Source organism: Argiope bruennichi, chromosome 6, assembly GCF_947563725.1.
Source record: "Argiope bruennichi chromosome 6, qqArgBrue1.1, whole genome shotgun sequence".
Classification (NCBI taxonomy): domain Eukaryota; kingdom Metazoa; phylum Arthropoda; class Arachnida; order Araneae; family Araneidae; genus Argiope; species Argiope bruennichi.
In genome coordinates, this window is record NC_079156.1 from 32463881 (window position 1) to 32491176 (window position 27296).

The following is a 27296-nucleotide window of genomic DNA, read 5'->3' on the forward strand; positions in this document are numbered from 1 at the left end:
TTCCTGATACAAACAAGAATCATTAGTAGACGTTGCAAATTTCCATGGCCTTCTCAGTTACCAGATCTGATACCAGCAGACTTTTGGCTATGGGGAAATTTAAAATCCCGGGTATATCGATCCCGTCCGTCCAATCTGTCGGAATTGAAAGATTCAATCCGTCAAGAGATGTAATATGTACAGCAGGACATGCTGCATTCTGCCGTTGCTGGATTTGTGACACGGCTGCAATGGAAAATCACTTTGTGGTGGTGGACATGTTGAGCACAAATTGCAATAATAAAAGATTTGATAAAGATAAAGGATTTTTGTTAATTGCTGATATTTTCTTTCACTTATGTATGAAACAACACCTATCGGTTGTTTTTAGAATTGTTTTTTTTTCTTCCCTAAAAAAAATCCCGTGATGTATCGATACTAAATCTGAAACAGTTTTTCATTTTGCTTAATTTTACGGGTTTTATGAATTTTTAAATTTTTTACGGATTTTTTGGCCACCCTGTATTTTATATAAAAGTTTTATATAAAGTTTATATAAAAGTATTTTATGCTCAAACTATTATAAATGAAAGGAATTTAATCTCAATCAACGGTCGGGTATATCAAACAGTTTTAGATAAATAAGTTTTGTCGAATTTTTGTTCTTGTTATATTCTTAGCTAAAGATAACAAGCCCCGAATCATTGGTTATACAATTGTTTCAAATAAAAACAGCACTTCGATACAATTTAAAACAGCTATTTGCAAAATTTCGCCGCAAGACATCTTTATGACAGATGAGATACTTATTTTCATTGTTATTTCCGATATTAACCTTCCTAGACTGGTATTGATCTCTGATCTCTTCGTATTGCACAAAACTCTATTAATCATCCCCAGGTCACATAAAATGAACGTCGCAATGAAATTCACTACACCTTTGAATTCATTTCCTCAAATCGATTATTCATATCGTTTTTGATGGACGATCTAAAACGATTGTTCCAATCTAACTTCCGCCCAGAGGATTTTCACATCAAATATCGTACTGATATTTTCCCAGACTCTGCGATCAGTTTCCTTGATGAGGTTTATTAGTATGAACGTAACTGATCTCAGAGATGTTATGAAATGTCAATGTAGGAAAGCATTATATGAATATATACAATTCGTTTCTCTGATATAAGAAGACGAAGGAAATTAAAAACTTTAATCGTCGCAAGGTACTTTATTTTGATTGGAAAGAGATGAATTGTACATTCAGGCTATATTATATGTCAAGTGCTTTCCGACAATTTTTCATTTTGCGTTTTGCATTTGCTTGTTTTAATACTGTTCCTGAAAAATATCCGAATTCGTTCGTGGTTTGTATGGTGAAAAGTCCAACAGCCTCAATAAGAGAATAGAGTCGGCCACAACAAATCCTGTCGATATTGGTACATTCATTAGTGGCTGGGTGGTCAGCTGTACACAAGAAGTCAGTCATATCACTGACTCTCCGACCCACCCGAAGGCACACAGATAAAGAATACTCGATGACCGGACCGCCACCACAGCAACATTGGCGGGATCTGAGGTTGAGTCCTAAGGGCCATCATCGGTCACGGTACAACCCTTCCCGAAAGAAGTACGTCCCGTCATTGATGGGAGGAGCCAGAGCCCCCACTTATTTATGCACCCACCAGGGTGGCGAGATCCAACCACCATACAGGAAGCATCTAATTCTCATTGTAACCCAGGGGTTGCTGTACACAAGAAGAAGCCTCCATAAGAGATAACGACATTTTATTCTACTAATACACGAATATACAGTAATCATAACGCACACAAGAATAGAACTTGTAGTTACAGCCGCGAGTAGTAATCGGATCAAACAACCGCAATATCACAAAGCGTTCAATGAACTTGCAGATCAACTTTCCAAAGAGAGGCTTCGTTTAGGTACTTTTTCGAGCTCAACTCCATTCTCTCTCAAATCGTTTGCCTGATTATGAGTTCTGTTCTCGGAATTTTATATTTCTCCTGATATGACAATGCAGTTTTTAGAACAAAGATCGTAATTCTAATCCTAATGTGGCTATCATCAAGAATCTCGAATATTCCATTTCTTACATTTTTGTAGCCAAAAATTGTTATCATTAATTTATCTATTAAACTATCTTTCTTAATAGGAAAAATACTACGCAGAGAAGCAAATTCGTAAAAGTAGGTCATAAAAAATCATATGACTAATTAGATGACATTTTTTAGATTAGAGCCGGGGTACACCAAGAATCCGCGAATAAGAAGTTATATATGAAATTGGGTTCTCACTTCCCTGGTGGGTAACACAATGGCATGAGATCGAGTAACTAACATTTCGCCGATGATCAGTTTCTTCTATTTAGCGAGAAATGTTGGTGATGAATATTAGGTCTTCCTTTCGTCTTAGACACTTTAGCTTCAGCCTTTGTTACAGAGATGAATATCATTTAGATAACCACACACGCCTCATTAGCAAGGATGAGACTCCATTTCTGATTTGTAGCGAGTTTTTGGATGATTGTTACGATTTTGACATGCTTGCCTTTTATGCTTTAACTATAATTAAAACAAAATAAAGCCTATTTGCCTTGAAAAACTTGATTTTGAAGATTTTACAAACTGAATGATTAGTTCAATAATCAAATGAATCTAAAAAAGAAAATTTTGTAAAGATAAAAATTGGTAAATAAGAGTTTCAGATAAAGAAAATCCTATTAAAAAAATTATAGTTCTATTAATGAAAAATCGTTCTTTGCTTCTAAACCATTTTTAAATTTAGACTATAATTATCATGAATATCATAAATATCTTTAACATTTGCTTTCTTTGTATGCTTTCATCTTCATTGACCTCTACTGGTAATAAAGACTAATGTATGTTTGTTGGCACTGTACAGGCCAGACTGTTTGACCAAAATTGGCACATATATAATTTATAAATATATAAAATGCGAACCTTCGAACGATTTCTGGAAATTTTAATTAGAAATTTAATTAAGTAAAAATTAAAGAACATTTTTTCACGAAAATATTACAACAAAAAATGTTTTTGCATCATCTAAAAATTGAAAAAAAAAAATTATCTTCTTAATGATATCGGGGTTTTTACCGTCATATAATTATTTTCTATATATAGCTTTAAAAAATATTTTAAGCGTATTTTGCAGTAATATAATTTATTGAACTCAAATCACTTTCATTGCTGCTACTAATATTACATCCTGGATTATTTTTCAATATTGAGTAGATTTTTGGATAAGAGACACTTTTAATAAAGTTTTGAAATTTTCTTTATTTGCAATTAAGATTTAAATACAGAATCAAACACATGAAAATTCTATGATATGCGCCCATTTTTAAACGCTGCCTCTTTCCTTTGATTTAAGAGGATGTGTAAAAATATAGACAGAAAATTGGGAGAATGCAATACCCATTAGAAAGGATTTCTAAATAAATAAAAAGTATTTTAGAAGGTTCACATTAGAAAGAACATTGTGAACCTTCTAAAATAGTTTGAATGATATGTCAATTAAAATTTGAAATCTTCAAATATTTTTCTGAGAAAATCATTGACATAATTACTTAAAATATTTAATTAAAATTTTTAACAATAATTAATTTCTACGAGTCGACTGGTTGCCGAAGGTGACTAGTAAAGTATTACTTAATGTCTCTGAAAAAAAAGTTTTTTTAAATGAAATCTTGGTAAAAACAAATTTAAAAGGGAAATTAAGTAGACAACTGAAATTGCCGAAGACTTTTAAATACAAAGAGAAAAAGCCCGATAAATATAAAAATTTTGAGATCAATGCAAACTTATAGTTATGTAGACAAACAATATGTTCACATCTCTTTAGAGCGTTCAATGTTTACACCAAAAAATTAGTAAAATCACAAGTCGGTCGGAAAGTAAACTACATACTGAATTATCTCATTAAGATTATATTTATTCCTGTTCGAAATACTTCTCCGTAAACACAATTATGCAAGCATACTAAAAATTGTCTGAGAAAAATAATTCTTCTCCTGAACGTCTTTCAAAACTTTCTACAATCGATTTATTTACATTTTGAATTCAGTTTCTTCCATCATTTCGATAATATTTAACAGCACGATTTGTGATTCAAGTTTATTTGATTGAAAAGAAGATTTAAATGAGATCTCGCTCGTTTCAGTGTATTTCGAAAGTGAAATCACGTGATTAAGCCTGTAGGTGTTGCCAAATCTTATGACTAAATAATGCACTGTCTAGGAGTGCGTAAGAGAAATATTTATGCAGTAAAAATTTCATATTTAGTTATTTGTTTAGTTGATTTCAGCCAAATTGGACCAAAACTTTGATATCTTAATTTGATTCTTTCATAGCCTGAAGTACATTGAAGTTAGAACCTTATGATAGGAAACATTTTTTTAATTTCATTCCTTTTTATACATGTTTATTTAATGGAAATGTTTCATCTTTGTGTGAAGGAAATTTTGAAATCGAATTTTTCATACGCTTTCTGATTGTGAGTAAGAGCTTAGAAATTATGCATGCTTTTACATTCACAGTGAATTTCTAATATTTTCGAAGCTTGATTAGTATTAATTACTTGATCTTATTTGCTCGAAGCGCCATCTAGTAACAAATTTAATAAAAAGTTCTTTGAAAGATAAAATTACATTCATTATGTTTATGCCAATGAATCGTTAATTAAATATAAAACTATAGAAAACACTTGAGTCTATAAAAAGCATTAGAATAGTGTAACGATATAAAGGAAATAAAAATGTTTCATAGTATGCTTATGCTTAATAAAACTGTTTTTAAGAAATTTATTTCATTGATGAATCAAAATAACCTTCATTATATGAAACAGATATCACTAATTCAAATTTTAAAAAAATCTGTCTGACAAAATTTTGTTCGAATATGTTTTAATTTATACAGAGATTTTCATACTGCTACTAATTACTACTTCATGTACTGATTTACTCTAAGACATCGATGGCTTGGGAATAAGTTTTCGTAAGGTTTGAGACCCATTTCCACTGAATCAGCCACATCTGTCGAGTTAAAATATTTTCCCGGTGGTAGGTTTCAAAAATTTGGAGAGGAGCGTGCCAACTCAGATGTCGTCCCCGTCATCTGTCCCGGCTAAAGCTATGAGATCCGTTACAATATGTAGTGTTGCTTTAGAAGGGGACTTTAATGCAAACTAAACCAAACTAAATCTGGATTGTCTTGGCGATTTTTTTATCATTATTTTTTTAAATTTAATAACCACTGGAATTTAGTGTGAATTGCTTTTTATTTTCTATTACATTTTGTTTTTGATCTTTGATACGTTCTACAGATGTGTATTGATAGTGCATGATAACCCATTGGGGGCGAAATTCAATCCTGTGTTCCCATTGTGTTCTCTTTGGAACAGGTTGCTCTATATATCGGGCAGCAGGGGTATGCTCGCCGTTCACAGCGGACTGATTTTCTGGTGACCAACCGGCCACCACATACAGGATTTTTTTTATGACCAATTGATAAATATCTGACTATCAACTTCTTTTCATTTATTTTTTACAGGCCTAATGGTCTCATTAATAAAGTTCTGGTTCTTCCTGGACCCTGGGAATTTGGTATACCGAAGTATTCTCGTGTCCGCCCTCATCACTTTCAACTCATTTCTGACAATCTATATTACCATTTCTTCTATCATTTGATCGATATTTCTATGAGAAAAAGGAAACATTGCTAGAAAGTTAAGTCTGCAGTCTCTGTAGGTGTATACACTTTATAGGGTAATTATAGAGGCTGGACAATTCTTTAGTTGGCAACTTCTTTCCCTTGTTAGGTTCCCTGGTAGGCGGTGGCGTATCAGAATGAACACATTCTGAGCATAATGGGTTCCATAAATTTAGTCATTCTGTCCGGTATAAGAGTATCAATAGTTAATGTGTTAGATAGACTCTATGTGGATAAAAGTAATGATAGCTTTTGTAATGCAGTATCAGTTTTTTTATTCATATAGCAAAACTAGCAAATGTTGGTTAAGTAAAATGTGTAAAAATTGGAAATATTTGAAATATTGAATTCTTGCCGCAACAATATGTTATAGATATTATGATATTGAAAAGCACCAGGAACAATGAAATAACTATTATTACACTTAAACCAATCCAATGTTATTATTTCAAGATGATACAGAAAATGATACATTTGATGATTAGAAATGCCAAAATGTTATCGCATTTGAAAGAACCATTAATAAAAGACATGGATAATTACTGCCAAAGAACTATCGGTTCCTAACTTAGTAGTATCAGCTCTAATTTACCAGTAGGTCTTAAGTCTGTATGTCCTGCGTATTGTAATGCCCTAATCTAGACTGATCAAATAACGAAGCGGAATTTCCAGACAATTCTTAATTTTATAGCCGTATATATACAAAGAATAACTTGTTCTAATATTGGTTAAATAAATAGTTATTCACACCTGTAGTAGGAGATACAACAGTCAAATTCGAAGGGTTTCTTGAAAACTCAGTTGGTTCACGGACTCCGAATTCGTGGGCGTAGTCTAACAGTCTCCTGCAATTCGTTTCTCCCCCTAAAAAAATATCCGCACTTTATTTTGGAGAAAAATCTCCGCCTCTTAATTTATATTGGTCATTTGAGCTTTCTTTCGGCCATTCGGGGTTCAGCAATATGCTCTCTCTCAGTGGGTCGTGGGAAGGTCCTTTCACAAAGAGAAACATCTAGCATCCAGATATTTGGGCACCCCTTTCTCTTTAAAGGTGCTATCAGTACCTCTTGGACGAGGAATTCCACATATGGTCTTTCACTGTAGTCGCTAATGAACAGATGCGAGACCACCCAGGTGAAAAGATCTACCATCTGGCTATCTCGAGGAGTTAAGTACTTAAGAGTGACGACACAGCTGGCTGTAAATGTCTTATCAATACTGGGAAACGGGGAATGTTACAGTATTTTAATTGTTCTGTTCGAAATTAAATTCCGAATGTTTTATCTTGCTTCGAAAATCTAAAGTTCAGACTAAGTTCACAAATCTGTTATTGGAAAACAGCCACGAGCGCAATGCTCTTTGCCTAGACTTGATAGTTACTACTAAACTTATTGCGAGCAGTCAAACGATTGTTTGTCAATGGTAGGTCCAATGCGTTGCTGAAGTGCCAGTACATTTAGTGTTAAACCCTCTGTGCAACATCTTACTGCATTAATTGCAATATTACTCTTCAAACACATTTTAAAACTAGTTCTATATAGAAAGAAACAGTAATCCAGAGCTCAGACAGTACCTTTGTTTCATGAAAATAAGGAAAACTATGAATGGATCGGAAGCCCGAAATTTGGCATCTCGAATTTTGTAGCAACAAAGAGTATAACGGTTTCAATATCCAATAAAATACGGTAGGAAACTCAATCGCATCCACTCGAGGGAATCCATTATTGTAAGAAAGAAATCGAAATTCCAAAACTTGCATTATATCTCCTTGTAGCAATAATAATAATTTCAACATGATTATACAAATAACTTATTGATTCAATTTTAATAAATACCGTGCAATTATTTAATAGAATCAATTATCAGTTTATATTTCCCATTTCATAGAAAAGTGCGTTATTAATGTTAGTCGATAAACCAGATAGGGACATTAAAGACCAAATAATTAATCTACCCATTACACTCGCTACCCGTTTGTGCAAAAGTTTGAAGAGAACTCTAAATACTCGGTTAATTTCTATTCTGGAAACAACTACTTATCCATTTTCCAAAATAGTTTCCACCCTATCAAAAGCACTTTTGACAATAATTTACTTCTAGAATTGACTATTTATAATCAGAAATTCTATAATTTCTGAAAGACTGCATGAATTTATTGCTGTATTCATATCAAAATTGTATGCTATACTTTGATTAAAATAGTAGGTATTGGATTATTAACAAATGATTTTATTCACATATTCAAAGAACTCTTTCAAGCATTGATCTCCATTAGACCATTCTTTGTGCTGAAGTGTATGGAGTTTTATCAAACACATGCATATAATGTTTTAATGGGTTTTTTTGCCTCCAGAAATGGTAAGGAATGAAATGCTTGATAAGGCGCAGGAATGTTGGCATTTATAATTTAAAATTTCATCAAAAAATAGCACAGTATTTATACCAAATAATAAATTTACAAAAATCACTTTTTAGTGAAATATTTAAAGTTTGTTTGTTTGTTTGTTTCTTATGGCACTTGCCACTGACAAGCCCGCTGTTACGAAGACAGCGATTTAAGCCTGAGGGGGAACGTCTCTTATTTTTTATAGCAGCGCCAACTAGGGCCAAGAGTACGACTTTGCCACTCACGCATCATTCATTCGCTTGCACAACCCCTTTTTACAGGAGGGCACATTCACACATCTCACAGATAGAACAACAGAAGAACAACCATGCCCAAACCGGGACTCGAACCCGGGACGCCCAGATCACGGGGAAGACGCGCTACCCCTATGCCAGGACGCCGGCAAATATTTAAAGTAATTATATATGTATAGTAATTAGGAAAATCAAAGAACCAGCCCCGTAGGCTAAATCAAGATAATTTTTATTTCGAATGAAAACTGGTGACCTCTAGATATATCATCGATTGTCGCCTATTCTATTTTTATGGGAAATTTCAAAAATATTACTTCATTTTTAATTGTGTACGAAGATAAAATACAGATAAATTCCCTATCCATAACTGATTGAACAATTTCAAATGAAAGATTATGACGTTTAAATACGTCACCAATGCTCACATTACCTACATTTCTCTCTGTACTCGAAAGAATTACGATTGAACTGCACAATTTCAATGCGAAAATTCTCGACAGTACCCCGAAGTCACATCCAGTATTACTAATTTTATATCATTTGGAAACTATTGATTTACAAGTATGTTAGCAACGATCGTCTTTCCACCACCGCCTTCACGTTTAAGTATTATCATAAATGAAATTTGATTGATTTTGCCGCTGAGCGTGTATAACTAAACAATCAAAAAGCTCAAAATTATTGTGTAAGTATAATTTAAGGTAGTACATACTTTCATTTGTTGGGATAAAATGTAGTTCATCATTTGCTTGATTTTATTAAAATAAGCAAATGATTAACTACATTTTTATCCCATCAAATGAATAATAATGTAGATTCGTTATTCATTTGATTCTATACACCGATAATAATGTACATACCAATAATGATCATATCATTAATATAGTGAGTTGATGAAATGGTATATAGTTTTATCGTTTGTTGCTTTCCATCAAATTTTGAATTAAATCTATATAGAGGAAATTTTTCAGTCTGCCTGAAAGCGAGTGAACAAAAGTAAAAATGTTTAAAAAAATTAGGATGAAATTAGGTTTATAATTTTAACACTTAAAGTGTAGATTTGTATGAAATTTTGAACAAAATCCGTCGATGGAATTACTGTCTGCCAATTTGTGGGGTATATGCATGCAATTTAAAAAGGCAACGATAATTCAAAAATGCGATAACTTAGACAAATGGTATTAGGCATGTTATCGTGTCACTGCAATTACAGTTCTCTGTAAAAATGTTGGTTTCAAACAGTAGATAAAAAAAATTGCTCAAATTTATTTATAGGCCACTTTTTTCAGTACATTGCAAAGATAAAAAATTGCGAAATGTGGGATTTTTAAAATAAAATTTTGAGTACTCATTCGTTCATCGCCGCTCTAAGCCCACAATTTTTATGCTGGCGATGGAGATAATATATTTTTTGTGAATAATATGAGGAAAATTTATGGAGTTTTTTCCTAAAGTACATAGTTTATTCTATAATTAAATGAAATATATGTGTGCATTACTTTTTAACTTTTAACAATCAATAATGAATAATATGAGGAAAATTTATGGAGTTTTTTTTTCCTAAAGTACATAGTTTCTTCTATAATTAAATGAAATATATGTGTGCATTACTTTTTAACTTTTAACAATCAATAATGAATAATATGAGGAAAATTTATGGAGTTTTTTTTCCTAAAGTACATAGTTTCTTCTATAATTAAATGAAATATATGTGTGCATTACTTTTTAACTTTTAACAATCAATAATGAATAATATGAGGAAAATTTATGGAGTTTTTTTTTCCTAAAGTACATAGTTTCTTCTATAATTAAATGAAATATATGTGTGCATTACTTTTTAACTTTTAACAATCAATAATGAATAATATGAGGAAAATTTATGGAGTTTTTTTTCCTAAAGTACATAGTTTCTTCTATAATTAAATGAAATATATGTGTGCATTACTTTTTAACTTTTAACAATCAATAATGAATAATATGAGGAAAATTTATGGAGTTTTTTCCTAAAGTACATAGTTTATTCTATAATTAAATGAAATATATGTGTGCATTACTTTTTAACTTTTAACAATCAATAATGAATAATATGATTAAAATTTATGGAGTTTTTTTTTCCTAAAGTACATAGTTTCTTCTATAATTAAATGAAATATATGTGTGCATTACTTTTTAACTTTTAACAATCAATAATGAATAATATGATTAAAATTTATGGAGTTTTTTTTTCCTAAAGTACATAGTTTCTTCTATAATTAAATGAAATATATGTGTGCATTACTTTTTAACTTTTAACAATCAATAATGAATAATATGAGGAAAATTTATGGAGTTTTTTTTTCCTAAAGTACATAGTTTCTTCTATAATTAAATGAAATATATGTGTGCATTACTTTTTAACTTTTAACAATCAATAATGAATAATATGAGGAAAATTTATGGAGTTTTTTTTCCTAAAGTACATAGTTTCTTCTATAATTAAATGAAATATATGTGTGCATTACTTTTTAACTTTTAACAATCAATAATGAATAATATGAGGAAAATTTATGGAGTTTTTTTTTCCTAAAGTACATAGTTTCTTCTATAATTAAATGAAATATATGTGTGCATTACTTTTTAACTTTTAACAATCAATAATGAATAATATGAGGAAAATTTATGGAGTTTTTTTTCCTAAAGTACATAGTTTCTTCTATAATTAAATGAAATATATGTGTGCATTACTTTTTAACTTTTAACAATCAATAATGAATAATATGAGGAAAATTTATGGAGTTTTTTTTTCCTAAAGTACATAGTTTCTTCTATAATTAAATGAAATATATGTGTGCATTACTTTTTAACTTTTAACAATCAATAATGAATAATATGAGGAAAATTTATGGAGTTTTTTTTTCCTAAAGTACATAGTTTCTTCTATAATTAAATGAAATATATGTGTGCATTACTTTTTAACTTTTAACAATCAATAATGAATAATATGAGGAAAATTTATGGAGTTTTTTTTTCCTAAAGTACATAGTTTCTTCTATAATTAAATGAAATATATGTGTGCATTACTTTTTAACTTTTAACAATCAATAATGAATAATATGAGGAAAATTTATGGAGTTTTTTTTCCTAAAGTACATAGTTTATTCTATAATTAAATGAAATATATGTGTGCATTACTTTTTAACTTTTAACAATCAATAATGAATAATATGAGGAAAATTTATGGAGTTTTTTTTTTCCTAAAGTACATAGTTTCTTCTATAATTAAATGAAATATATGTGTGCATTACTTTTTAACTTTTAACAATCAATAATGAATAATATGAGGAAAATTTATGGAGTTTTTTTTCCTAAAGTACATAGTTTATTCTATAATTAAATGAAATATATGTGTGCATTACTTTTTAACTTTTAACAATCAAATGTGGCACAAATATAGTTTAAAACTATAGAATGTGCACCTCGAAGCAATTACAATTAAAAGTTTAGTTAATTAGTTAAAAGTTTAGTTAATTAAAATTATAAGAAGTTTTAATATCTTTTTGAGATAATTTTTAAGAATAATCCTGCACTAAAATAACTTTTACATTGTTTTAAATCACACAAAAAAAGTTATTTTTAATGATACTATTTTAGATGTTTATCGGGATTTTCCTGAATTTTGTCAATTTTTTAAAACTACTTCTGCTTAATTTTCAACAACAGATTTTGTTTTTGAAATGGAATTCAATCTTTCATGATGATGAAATACTTAATAGCTTGCTTCTCTATTATTGTTAAATCTAAGTAAAAATTACTCTTTTCATTTCTTGCGCAGTTTAAATGTGGAATCAGAAAGTGAAATTACAATACCACGAACAATAAAGTACAGTTACCATTCTAATGGCATTATAATAAAATAATGTGGCTTTAATGTCTATTACATTTTTATTTTTAAAACTACTTTGTCGAGAGAATTATGAATATCAAATTCTGCAATGCAGATATTAAATTATTCAAAAAGAGATTGCAACTAAACAAAGCAAATATTCCCAATAAAGTTAGTTTGTCGTCAAATTCTCTTATTAGCAAACGAAATAATTTAAAATAATTCTCAAGAATTTCAATTAATAAAATGTTGTAAAAGTTGATGATTACCATCTATTAATTCCAAATTTTTTTAAAAAATGAAGCCATGAAAAAATTGTAAGGTTTTTTAATATTTTTTCCATGATTAAAATATTTTTGAACTAATATAAAATTTCTAGTAGTTCGGTTTTATTAGATACTTTTCAAATCTGCACCGACATTTCAATTTTAAGCTTCCCTGTTGAAATAAAAAGTAAAATGTCACAGTATTAGACGACCACAGATAATTACAATACGACATCCAATATTTCATTTGTTACGTGACTATTATACCATTCAAGATTCACGATGAATTATGGATTCCTTCCTATTGACTCCATTTCATAGAATTGATCCTAAAAATATTTTCAATGAAATTCACATCTTGGAATTCTTATCGTTTTAGTCTAGACGATAATATTTTTTTTTTCTGCAACTTCTTGAAAATTCTATATTTACGCCTCTTTTGCCTTAAATTTAAAATCGATTTTAAACTTTTTGGATATCTTGACTCGAAGTATTCTTTTTTTACATCATCCCGATATGCTTCACTTCTTCCGTAAACATCTACAGTTTTTACTGTATAGTTTTACTTCGCTGAAAATATTTATTTTTTGTCACTTCGTGGAATGGATTTCTTAACCTTATTTTGTTGAATCGGATTTTTATCATTAGATTTCAAGATAAACATATCAACTAAGCCTTTTTAGCTCCTTTGTCTGTTCATTTGTATTCGTCGTATGCAGACCTTATTGAGTGCTGGGATAGCCTGGTTGATAGGGCGTTGGATTCGTGTCCCTTGAGTTGTGAGTTCGAACATCGTCGACCGAAGACTCCCCGCGTGTGTGGTGGCTGGTGCGCGTATAAATCTGTCGTGGTTACAAAGTGCTCCATGTTGAGAGTAATATCACTGTGGGTACTGGATCAGGGTTGATCGTTCTCTGATTCAGGTCTAAATTACGATCTGTGGTGATCTACGGTGAGTGACTGAAACGTGAATGTGCCCTCCTATAAAAAAGGCTTGTGCAGACGAATGAGTGATGCGTGCGTGGCAAAGTCGTTCTCTTGGCCTTAGTTGGCGCTGCTGAAACAAGAAACGTACCCTTTCGGCTTTAATCGTTGGCTTCGTAACAGCGGGCTTGTCCATAGCAAGTGCCATAAGAAACAACAAACCTTATTGAAGATCGAGTGCATGATCGAGTATTCTTAATCTTGAGAAAAGAAATATGTGTTTAAAATAAAATTTTTGGAATTAAATCTTTAATATGTATTCTCGTTGATCATATTTTGAAGATGATATTTTAAATTCGTATCAGCAAATGTGTTTTTTTTTCCTCATTTGTCTATGGGCCTAGTTTAGAATATTAATGTCCCGTTTGAAGCAACACTAGTGCTATTTTGGGACGGACCTCGTCATTTTGAACCGCGGTCAGATGACGAGGACGACACCTGAGCTGGCACCCCCTCTCCACACCACACCACACCAACGGGAGGACGTTTGGTCAGGACGGATTTTAACGCGCAACAGACCCCCTTACACGACGGTTCTTCGGTGGAATCGTGTCTCGAACCTGAAACCCTCCGGTTCCGAAGGCGAGACCTTACCACCAGGCCACCGCGGCCCGTCTATGGGCATAAAACTTATAAAATTTTTGTGATTAATTTAGCTCGTGTTTTCTGGTTTCATGGCCTATTAATTTCCTTTAAGGAAATGCTGCGCACAAATTGATTGAAGCTTGTATTTTATGGCAACTCGTCCAGTGGGTATACGGTGAAAGTAGTTCAACACACTCGATAATGGAAGACGAATATATTGCACGAATGTCCCTAAAAGCTCGAAACAAGGGTAATAAAACGCGCTAACAGCACAAGTAGGTAGTTAATCGCTAAATGATAAACTATAATTGTGTCCAGCAAAAACAACTAGAAAGCTTGCTCTGCTGACAATTGAAAAAAAGAAATGACAAATCCGCAAAAAGATAAATTTACTCTAGTTTTTCTTTTATTGTATTCGGTCAGGATATGGAACTTTCTAGGGAAAAAAGTCTTGAAATATATAGATATTTTTAATATTAATGGTGCCAAACTTTTTGTATTTTCCCAAGCTTCATTTCTATCAGTAAATGGTTGAAAATTCGATACCCGAGGCCAGGAAATCATTCAACAAACATTAAAAATCTCTATAAATATTTCGTATTATAAGATTAAAATGGTAAGAAAATTGTATTACAGATTCGTAAAATAAGCTAAAGAAAAATTATAAGAACATATAATTTGTAGTAATCATTTTCTTATATTTTTGTTATATTTATCATCACATTAAGATTAACTAATATTGCTGAATATTTATCAGAATTTAGTGAATGTAATCTTAAATAGATGCTCTCTGGTGTAAATGAAGTTGAACAAAGGATTACTTTGTAAAAGTAACTCTCTCTCTTATAGTTTAATGACACATTTGCCAATTTTAATCCATTTAGCTCATTGAGACTTTGATTCATTATGTCCACGAGCAAATATATATATATCGTTTAATAGAACAGTTTGGGAATTTCACAGAATTAAAAACTTAGCTTAAATAATTAATGGAACTGCAAAATGATAGCAGAATTTCACCACCGTAACATCAAAAACTCCATTCACTCGGAGGAAAGAAAATATTTAAGAAGTAAAGATGGTAGAAACAGGTATCAAACAAAGTTTAGTAAAGCGCGAAAATAAGCTTTACCATCGCCAGATAAATAATTGCTATGACTTGGCTATAGAAACTGACGTTCAGAGCTTCCAAGACTATTCTCACAAAAATAGATTTTGCATATCTTAAAAGGAATATCTTTTGCATATTTTAAAAAGTGTTCCCTCCAAAGTTTTCTCGTATAATCTCTAATAAACTTATTATGCCAGAAAACGCTTTATATGACATCGGAGTAGAATAGTTACGAAATATTGACTTTTTACTTGAATTTACTGTTTGAGCTAAATCTGAATTATCACCCTTGGCCAGTTATTTGGCGATTAACCTCCGTATGCGTTAATAGTATCTAAAAAATCGAATTTGAGTTTTAAATAAGTTTTCTTCAACCGATTGAAACAAAAATTTGTCGCAGAACAGCACTTGTAAGACTAAAGTGTCCTACTAAAGTGTTGATATATTTAAATCATTGCGTTTTTGAATGATCGCGTTACATGCTTCTGAAAGCACAAACGGACAGATGGTCAATCCCTAGTTGGATTTGGCTCAAAATTTGCGTCTCCACTATAAATTTTAAATCTGTGTACGGAATTTTATCCATCTAGCTCTCTTGGTTTGGTAAATAACGTGTTAATTTATATTCAAACAGTCGGACAGACGGACTTCCTCTGAGCAGATTTTCCTCAAAATTTGATAGAAATATGCAAATTTGTTGTAAAGACTATATATCAAATTTTACCATCTATCTGAAAGCGGTTATGAATTATCGTTGTCACAGACAGACAGGCAGACGGAAATTTTCCAAAAATGTGCTTATCGTACACAGGGAAGTCTAAATCGTGGAGATCGTCAAAACCTGTAGTTCGAGTTTTTTTATGTTTTCTATATTTACTCTATACTTCGTAATACAAGAAAGTAAAAATTGGCATGCAGGATAATCGTATACATCATGCACCAATTGTACATAATTCAAAGACAATCAGTGGTCTTTTTTTATTATTATTTTCTTATTACATTTGTTGGTCTGACTAATTTATGATAAGTTTGGCTCGAATTATTTCTCGCTTTGGTGAGAGGTGGTACTCAAGTCTCCTGTTTTACTCCAAAAATTTTCTTTTTAATGATATCAGTTTTATTTTCGTGTAATTTTTTAAAAATTTACTGTGGATTCAGTCTGAAACAATGTTATGATGAAATTTGATTTCATCTGTGAAAACATTCAACCATATCTTTTTTCTGAGTTAAATTAGGATTTAAAAAATGTCTTCTAGTGGGATTTTCACTTCTCTTTTATTTCGTAGTGTACACATTTTTCAATTTACACTTCAAAAATTTATAGTAGACCGATTTAATTAAATTCTTGTCTTACAATCGTATAAAATAGCATGTTAAAATTTAAAAATAATACATTCAATATAAATTGTTTCGCTGTCTAAAAGGACGATAACCTGGCCTAACAAGCTCATCTCTAAAGGCGGCTATTTTTTTAAGTCTGAGGTAAACATTCTCTAAGCACACTTTCCTCACGATGAAATAAAGATGAAACATGTGAGAATAAGTTTCCAAAATTGTCTCGAAACATGAAGTCAATGTTTTTTTCTAATTTTCCAAATATAGCTTGTGAAATAAGATGAATATGGAAACCCATGCTTAATATTTTCACCCATTCACTTCATGCTGGTAAATTTTCCCTTGAACTTAAAAAAAAATCCCCATGCCAAAATGACATTTTGATTTTTGCTTACTCCCATAATCATGAAAGTTTTGTTTACTTTGAAATTACGTTTTATAGTTTGTCAATATCTATAATTTCGTATTTATAGCTAAAATAACGTCTCCCAGACAGAGTCTCATATGGATATGATGGCAGTAAAAAAGTAGACGTGAATTTTATTGCAATTAAATAAATTTTCCCCCTTTTAATTCATTTATCTGATATACACATTGAAGGCCAATTTTAAGAGTTCAGATGCGTAAAGCAAGCGATTCCTTTTACTGGCAAGAGACTTGACACACTACAAGATTACAGCCAAGACTGGAAATTACTTATGGGTCATATCACGCCTACTCTCACACTGAAATCGAATTTAGAATATGCTGAGATTACTGAAAGTTCTTCCGTACATAGAAAGAAATGAGAAAACGCTGAGTTCACATCTCGGTTGGAGAAGCAGTTACATTAGCTACAACCCCACTTTTGAAGTGAAAATAAAATTTGCAAGATGTCGGTAATTAAAGTCAGCAGAAATTGAATTATTCTTGCAGATCAGTTTCCTTTTATGTTCCATACAGTGGCACACAAAATTAAGGGTTCACAAAATTTATTAAATTTACAAAGATATTATATTTAATTCACTTTTTAGTTTCAAAGCTGAAAAAATAATAAAAAATTCATTAAGAAACATATAAAATTTAACAAGAAATTATAATATTTTTACTAACATAAAGTTTAGGTTGAAGTTACATATTCCTTTGTCACAAAATTGAGTATAGAGTATACTCAATTTTATGAGTATATTCGGTATGTGACTTCACTCATGATGATTTTTTTTAAAAGCGTTTGAAAATAGTTATATTTTTGAATATTTGCGTAAAAAAGATTGGAGAAACATTTATGAAACCGAAATTTACCAGTTAAGTGGCAGAAACTTTTTAAAAATTGGAAAAAGGGATTTTTATTTACTTATTTATTTTGGGCTAAAAAGAGGTATAAAGCAAAAATCTTCTACTTTAAAGGTTTATCAGATTTTTTGCTTAAAAATTTGCAGATAACTTAAGAAATATTTAATCTAGTTTTTGAACTAAAAAATAAGTTGTATTTGTATCCATTCTTTAAATATTGGGTTTAATTGACAAATAACACGAAATTTTCAAATTTCTTTTGCACATTGTGAAGCATTAAAACAACTATAAAATATTTTACAATGAATAGATTTCTTATTCTCTAGTTTAGGACCTGCAGAACATAGAGAGAAATTATTTTATCGAATTTTAACAAAAAAAAAAAAATATGCATTAGAGTTTAATTTTTGGAGGTTTTCGTAAGAAAATTCTATCGAAGATTGAGAAAATAGCATCTAAAGATGTAAGATATATGTTAACTGCAATTGTAGCACTAACATATTTGTATCTGCAAACATAAAAATCAGTTGATTTCCCAAAAAATAGTCTTAGAAACAAAATTCTAACGGTTTTATAAAGAAGCCTGTTCAAACATTATGAATATTAATTTTTTTAAAAAATCAGAGGTTTACAAAAAAAGAGGATTTTTTAATGTAATTACCAACCTTAATGTGTTAGCAAAAAAACCTTCACGATCAAATAAATATTTTAATGCATATACTTAGCTCACTAAATAGCTTGTAAAAGGCATGACAATGAATTATCTGAAAAGATAATTTTAAAATCTGAGAGATTGTCTTTCCCCATTCTTTTTATAAAATAGTTTTAAACCTTTTTTTTTATTCCTAAAATTGCTTCTGAGCTGATTTTTTCTATTTGGACTTTAAATTTTGAATTGCCACGATTTTGAGGTGGAATGTCAATAGCATTTCATGTTTTTATAATAACTGAAACTTAACAATTTCAAATGTATGTTTGAGATCGTTGTCTTGTTGAAAAATAAAATATGATCCTATCTTAGTTGTTGTGCACTTTCTTTCATTATCCAAATATCCATATATTAAAATCCATATATGAATATAATAATAATCCATATTATGGATATTATATAATACTATTACAAAAATTACTTTTCATAAACATACTTAAAAGGACTCAAGGCGGATACATCTTTCACGTGGATGATTTCCTTTGCAATATATCCAAAAGTTCCATTTTATCCTCTATGCCATAATTAAAAACTATCCTTTTTTTTTGTGTGGTTGAAATTTTGCTAAAACCAAGTTACATATTTGCACTGATCACCAGTGATGGCCATGAGTTGGCAACAAACAAATTTTAATCTGATAACGTTGTAATATAAGAATATCTTGATTCCAGAGAATGTTTTCCTTCCAGGTGTTGTTCTTTCGTGGGGAAGCGCGGCAACGGCCCGCAGGCGATCTCCATTGGCAAGAACTGCGACAAATTCGGCATTGTGGTGCACGAGCTCGGCCACGTGGTGGGCTTCTGGCACGAGCACACCAGACCGGACAGGGACAAGCACGTGCAGATCATCAACAAAAACATCATGACCGGTGAGGTGAACCCCTCCTGTTGCCTATTTTTTAATTTTTTTTTATTCTTGTCAAATGTTGTGAAGTGTAAGATTTATATTAAAAAGTACAATGATAATTTTTAGATCTTACCTCATATAGAAAGGTCTTAATTCTAAAATGAAAATGCCACTGCTAATTTAAATTTCTAATGAAAACGCTTTCGATCTTCATTAGAAATTCAAATGGAAATGAAAGATTATAATACTTATAGTCTGAGATTGGTCTATGTTAGAGATATTAAATACTTTCGAGGATTGTAAACAGTTTAAAAACATGAAATGCAAAAGTATATAAGTAGTATATGAACCTTACTGAGTATATAGGTGAAACTTCTGTGATTAAGATTGTTCGCCATGTGCCATCTAATAGAAGTATACAATTTGCAAAAGAAGAAAAAAAACAGCAAATTGCAAATACTTAATAAACTAGTTAGCGCTGACATTAAAATGCTTGATTTGCCGATTTGAGAGATGTGTCAATGAGTACGTGAACGCGAAGTTCTTAACTTCCGGACCTATCAAATGATAAGATGACAGTGTATCTATTTATTTAGCAAGTGGTTTTAATAAGAGGTTTAATAACTTGAAAAAGTAAGATTGCATTGAATTGGAGGCATGGTTAAAATATAAAGAATAGTGGAGTATATATTTATATATTTCAGGTTAATTTTATATAAATAAGTTTTAATTTTTTATATTAAGAGGTTGCATAGAATGATGTATTTTAGTTATACATTTTAATGCTTCGATATTCGCATCATTTTCATGCTACTGAAATCGAATGCTTTAACATTCATGCCCACGAAGATTTTGATTTTTTTTTCTAACACAATTCTTAACAAAGACAATTTTTATTTATTAAAAAATTTATAAAAGTGTAGAACGGGATTTAAATCCTCGAAATATATTTAATACCTTTAATCACAGTATTAAGCCTTATTATAAAAACAATCCCTAGTGCTTTTTCTAAAGATGGCTAGAATTCGTAACTTTCTTTTGTGAATTATTTTTACGTTCAGCTTGTTTTCTTCTTTAATTGTATTCTATATGTTTTGTAGTTATCGTGTTCGTCTGTAATTGGGCAGCTAGATAGACTTTCTCTAAAAGACAGACAGACTTTTTCTTATTTCGAAAATTTATAGAAATCCATAAATTCCATATTTCAACCTATCTACCTGAAATTGCTTTTGAGATATCTCATATAGATGCACAATCATCATTAAAAAAAGGGTTTTTCAGGCACAGGAATTCCTTAAACATCACATTTCGTTCAAATTCTGATTTCTTTAAAATCAAAAAAATTCCGAGTTCGAATTTTTGACAGTTATAATACTTTATGATTTTATACCTCGCGTACGAGAAGGTAAAGGCTTTACAGGGATTGCCAGGGCATTACTCTAACATAAAGTAATATGATTTTGGTATCCCAATAAATACTAACACAAAAATAAACATACTTAAAGGGACTCAAGGCGGATACATCTTTCACGTGGATGATTTCCTTTGTGTGCTTTCTTCAGAAAAGAAAGTTTTCGCTATTTTAAAATCAGACCTGAAAGACCAACCGAAAAGGCCTTTATTTGCAGCTTTAATGACGAGGCAAAAAAAAAAGTGTGAATGGTTGTAGATAATGCTCTTTCATTATACCTCTCCCCACAAAGCACTTTCCACTCCGCCTCCGAGCAGATAAAAATCGATACGCATATAATTCCTCATTTCCAGAAAGACACCCTCAGTCATATTTGACAGGCAGATTAGCATCCATGTTTGCCCACCGAAGTTCGTCTATTATCTTCCTTTTAATATCAGTGCAATACTTTTTCGTATTCAGTTGTCTAGCTAAGGTGAATGACATCTGCCGTCTTGAATTATTTTTTAGTTTGCTATTATTTTATTTCGCATTTTTCTTATGGCAATGATTGACATTACTTTTTTTTAATTTTATAATATTATCAGTTGTAGATTTGTCATTATTTTTTTTATAAAGCAAAGATGAATGAATGCTTTTCTCAATGCAATGAATTGGCGCAGTATAGCTAACTAATGGTTTTACGTCTATAAAGCCAGAGCATACTGTATCCATTAATGGTTTACTTCCGGAAAACATCGAAATGGAATGTATGAACGGTAAATGTAGGGACTAGAATTTGCTCAGAATTTTGGCTTAAGGGTTTGAAGAAATGGAAAAGAAATTGTCGCCAAATTGTTAAAAAAAAATGATAGCGAATGTTATGCGAAATTGGAATATTTAGGTTTAATTAGTCACACGAAATTTTTCTTAATATGGTTCTCATTTAAACAACAAATTTACTATCTTAACCCTTTCTAGGGCCATGGGAAGTATGCTTCCCACCAAATTTATCAATCTTTGTATGAATTTATGTAGGTTGGCATAAGTTCTGACACATTTTTTTAGAAATACAGAAACTTAGATGCTTTAGTTCTTTATTTTACACAAAATGATGTGTCTTTATTTGATACTTAATTATTAATTAACCAAATGAATTAATGAATCAAATTAAATTTATCTAATAAGCTAAATGAATCCCTTTTCTTATTATAATTTCAAGCCTAAAAATATTTTAACATAATACGACTAGAAAAAAAGGGCCCTTTAAAGGATTAAATAATTAATAAATAAACACGTGTGAAACTTCAGTGAAAGTGAATGTTACCAGTAATATTTTCAAATAATATTTAGCGTTTGTATGATTGACACGCTTAGAAAATATGTAAAGTAAAATAATAGTAAAGACATGCGATTTAAAGTATTACTAGTTACTTCTTTTATCGCCAAATTGCTTTTATATGATTGCATTCACGGATAAATGTATCTATAATTGTTCATGTATACTCGGAGACTTTATTTAGACCACAGGTCACTCCAATTATTATGAATGTTATAGATTTTAAATAATCCATCTGCCCACTTTGATAACGTAATCGTTTATTTCTTGATTAACAAAGATGATTAGTAGAAGATAGGTGGCTGTCCATAAAGATTCTTTCCACCTACGCTTGGCACATTGGGGATTGGAAGAGAATTCAACGCAAGAAGAATTATAATTGCAGGTTTTCAATGGATAATTTCTTTTCGAGCTCCGGCCCAACTCTTCTCCGCTGACATCTCGTAACGAGTTCGAGTTCGATGATAAACTTATCGGAGCACCCATCCTTAGAGCAAAGGACTATCTCTTTCCTGATAATGACTGATCATTAAAATGGGTTTTTGTTGAATGACAGGAGCTGGGTAGAGTCTTGATGAAGATTGTGAGAAATAAAACTAGGCTTGCGGTTGGTCAAAAAAGTGGATGGAAACAAATAGAGCGATTCTATTGGGTATCATTGATGGTGAGGGTGTGGGGGGACGCTGCCGAAAGCAATGGGAACTTGTGAATTTATTATGCACAAGTTAAAGTTTCTGGCTATTTTTTATATAATATATGGCGCCAGTAATATTAGATATTGACTTTAATCTAAAAGACATTTTTGGCTCTTTTTATTCTAGGATAGGATCGTACTTAGGGATTAGTGGCAAGCACGTCTAGTATCAAACTGTCATTCACTATAGATATAATCAAAAGAATTTAGAGCGCCCTCTCGTGGGAAGTATAACCACGTTATTATTGTCTATGTAAATTACAGTGTGTGTGTGTGTGTGTGTGTGTGTGTGCGTGTGCGCAAAATCAATCATTTGCCATGAGTTATTTTTATTGTTGGATATTTTCAAAGAGTATGCAACCATCACTTGTAAACTCGCTTTCTACGATATGCATTTTCATGAAATGCCTCGTTTTGTTTATTTTAAATAAATGAAGTGGAATTCTGAATTTCTTTATTCTGACTTCTGTAAGAATTAATAAAGTTTTAAATACCATTTACATTTTCAAATGAATCAAGACAGCTAAAGAAAAAAAAATGCGATACCAGCATGAATTTATCAGATTGCTCTTTTTATGCAAGAATGAGGTACCCGTTTCACAAGACCCGCTTACATTGTAGTTCTTCAGTGGACTTGGAACCCCCAGGCCACTACGGTAATTTTGATCAGAATAAGTTAATATCCCTAAATACTTCATAATAATTCACCGTTTCTTTGTTGCTTCTATGGTCAAAAAAGAAAGTAGTATTTGATATTAGATGATTAAAGTTTAATTTTAAGTAAATAATACAAATCAATTAATTAATCATTATGAGATACCCCTCTCCCAAACTTAGCATTCAGGGTGAACTGAATGACAAATAACATTAAAACACTGTAGTCGCCGATTCCTCATATAGGAGTATCATCCGTCATTGGCGGAGGGCCCAGATACCACCATTTTTGTACAAACCACGCAAATTTGAACCAACGACCATAATGAAAACTTCACATCTCTATATCTAAGGTGTTGGAGGCTTAAATTCGGTAACAGGTGTATAATTAAAAGTTATTTTGATTATTCTGATTTGAACTAAAAAAAACTAGTGATCCAAATTTAGTTTAAATAAACGGTCCAAATTCAAATAAACAGTAGATTTTTAGGGTATTATTATTCTTTTATTACTGTTTTAGAATTATTCTTTTATTACTGTTTTAGAATTATTCTTTTTAAATTTTATATTATTATTCTTTTATAAATTATTATTCTTTTCAAGAGAGTAATTTTATCTACTAACGGATTTTAAATAAAAATATGAATGCATTCTGAAAATTACTTTCTTGAAATTTACGCATCGATGTCAGTCGATTTACCCAATCTTCTGATAATAGTTGTTAGTTTCAGTTTACATGTATCGACATGTTTTAAAGAAATTGTAAGACGAATTATTCTCTTTTTCCTTTTTTGTTCTTTTTACGAGTATTAGCGAATTTTTTCAGATTACATTAGAGTTATAAGAGTATATAAATGGCTTTACATTTCCTGATTTCATTCTTTCTATCGTCAATTTTTATTCACTCTATACAATGTCATTTTATCTTGTAAAGTATGTCTTATATAGTGCAGCAATCTCAGATGAAAGTTTAGTCTTTTAATCGATACATAGTCGAACACGTGTAAATAAGAAGCGGTGCACAAGGAAAAAAAATTGGTATTTCATATTTTATTATAGAAATATGTTCCACCTAAAAAAACTTAATCAGATTCAACCAAACTTAGCATACTTATTATTTAAGACCAATTAGAATATTGGCGATTTTTCAAAATACAACAAATAATTAAATATTCAATTAATTAGATGTTAACAAAAATATTTTATTTTCCGCAGTGATTTCTAAGCAAATATCTTTCAAAAATTATTTTTATAACATCTTAAAATTCAAAATTTTACCTTTTCATTACATCAATATCATACATACAGTGGCTCAACCAATTGAGAGTACACCTTACTTTTACTTGATAAATCTGACTTTCAATATAAATAACACATTAATGAGAAGTGCAAAAATGTTTTTACTCTTACATATAAGAAATGGTTTAATTTAAAGTAAAAATAAAGACCAATCAACGAAAAACTTCTAAATTGAAAAGCTTCAGAAACATTTTATATAAACATACGCAAATTTTATCCTCAGAAAATCGAAAATACACCAATGAAATTTTACTAATATCTCGCATACAAAGAAAACGTAAATATGTAGTAGCATGTGTTTTGGCTTTTATATTGGCCTCAGAACGCCGTGGTACCGATTCGAGCCATTTTTGGTGGTATTTGAAGATATTTTATGGCATTCTTCTTGCAACGCTTGTTTTAAATGGGTATTGTTTCTAATTTTGTGTTTTCGGACCACTGTTTAGAGTGTGGCCCACAGATATTCAATGGCATTGATGTCGGGATACTGTTGTGGTTGTGCAATTGCTGTTTACAATGAAAAAAGACACCACATTTTGACGTTGTGTGCTTGGGGTTGTTGTCTTGCTAGAAAAGGAAATTTCCATCTAAACTCAAATTTTTAGCACTTGCCTTTAGATTGATGTAACCATATGGTGAATCCAACTTGCTGCAGAATTTTCTCAAATCATTGGCAGAAGTATAAGTGCTGAAATTGTGCGAAATGTAATTAGAGAAACTGGATATAAAAGTCGAATTATTAGAGAGAAACTGGATATAAAAGTCGAATTATTAGAGAGAAACTGGATATAAAAGTCGAATTATTAGAGAGAAACTGTTCTTAAGCTAGCAAATTCAGAAAAAGCTTTTGAAGTTTGCAAAGACTCGTCAATTGGAGACTAATAACTTTTGGAAGGAAGTTATATTTAGTGGTGAAAGAAAACTCAACCATCGAACTATATGGAGAAAGCCTAATACTGCTTTGGATCCAAGAAATTTACGTCCTACAGTTAAACATGGTGGTGATTCCATTGCAATTTGGAGTAGCGTAGATTCATCTGTGGTAGAAAATTTAGTTCTTATAAATGGCATTATAAGCCAAATGGTTTACTTGGATATACTACGCAACAATATAAAAGAAAGTATGAAAAATTTGGGGTTAGATGGAAATTTCATTTTCCAGCAGGTCTACGACTCCAAGCACACTGGAAGTAACGTCAAAATGTGGTGCATTTTTCATTGTAAACAGCAGTTACACACATTACCACAGTACCCCGACATCAATGCCATTGAATACCTCTGGGTCACTCTCGAAATAGTTGTTCAAAAACACAAAATTAGAAGCAAAACACATTTAAAACAAATGTTGCAAGAAGAATGGCATAAAATATAAGATACCATCAAAAATGGGTCGAATCGGTATCACAGCTTTTAGAGGCCATTATAAAAGTCAAAGGATATGCAACTCAATACTGACACTTTCTTTCTATACAAAATATTACATAAATTTCATTGGTGCATTCTCAATTTTTTGACACAAAAATCTGCATATGTTTATTTAAAGGGCTTCGAAAACTTTTCAATTGAGAAATATTTCGTTGATTATTCTTCGCTCTTACTTTAAATTAAACTATTTTTTATGTGTAAAAATAAAAATATGTTTGCACTTCTCGTTAATATGTTATTTATAATGAAAGTCGGATTTATCAAGTAGAAGTAAGGTGTACTCTCAATTGTTTGAGCCACTGTATATATTACATAAATTTTTACTACTTTTTCAAAATTACTAAATGTTTGAATAGAAGCAGACAATTTTGAAATAAAGAAATTTGTAAACACTCCTTTATTAGATAAGTGGGAGACATTAAAATATTCTTCCATTATTTCGCGATATCAATATTTTATTTTTAAAGATATTTGGAAATGTTTGTTTAAATCTATTTTAAAAAGACAACTTAATAGTATTTTCAATTTTTATTATTATTATTATTATTGAAACACAAGAATTCAAACTAAACACTGTTGCCACAACAGACTAGCCAAATTTTTGAAATATTAAAACAAAAGTTTAAAAGCAGATGTTTAACAATTTATGTTAGGAACAATAATTGATTTAATTTATTAATGCAGAAAAAATATAAAAAAATTAGTTGCCTACGGATTTTAAAAATCGTTTGGCTCAATCGATATCCTAATTTTACTAAAAAAAACTTTCCGAAATTTAGAAATATTTCTTGTATTTTAATAATTCATGGGAAAATTAGCTTATGCATTTAAAATATTAGACTTTAATTTTTTGAAATCCGAAGCAACGTTGGTATATCAGCTAGTGTGAATATAAAGCGTAAGAAATTTGATTGTTAAATTCGAAACGGAGCTTAGATCGTTGGAAGATTAGGTTCTGCATCCAATGGAAAATCCGTGACCCAAAATGGCTGATTAATCTACCTTTGCTCAATCGTGATAGCTTTCTGAGAAGGAAATAAAAAAAAAATTCAAGACGATGTCGATGAACACAAATTACTCTAAGAACAGTTATGAGAGGTGGCAAAAAATTCTTTGTTGGCGACGGAATATTGATCATTGATAAAGTCATTAAACCCAGCG

At 30.7% G+C, this 27296-nt stretch overlaps 1 protein-coding gene across 1 annotated transcript in view; it reads left to right on the forward strand.

The window, feature by feature from the left end:
* The window catches only part of LOC129971523 (tolloid-like protein 1), a 346326-nt gene that overhangs the window by 192843 nt on the left and 126187 nt on the right, over window positions 1-27296 (forward strand). The window contains exon 6 of the mRNA XM_056085378.1: window positions 19178-19356. Coding sequence (XP_055941353.1) covers window positions 19178-19356 — 179 coding nt within the window. The remainder of the gene's footprint in view (window positions 1-19177; window positions 19357-27296) is intronic.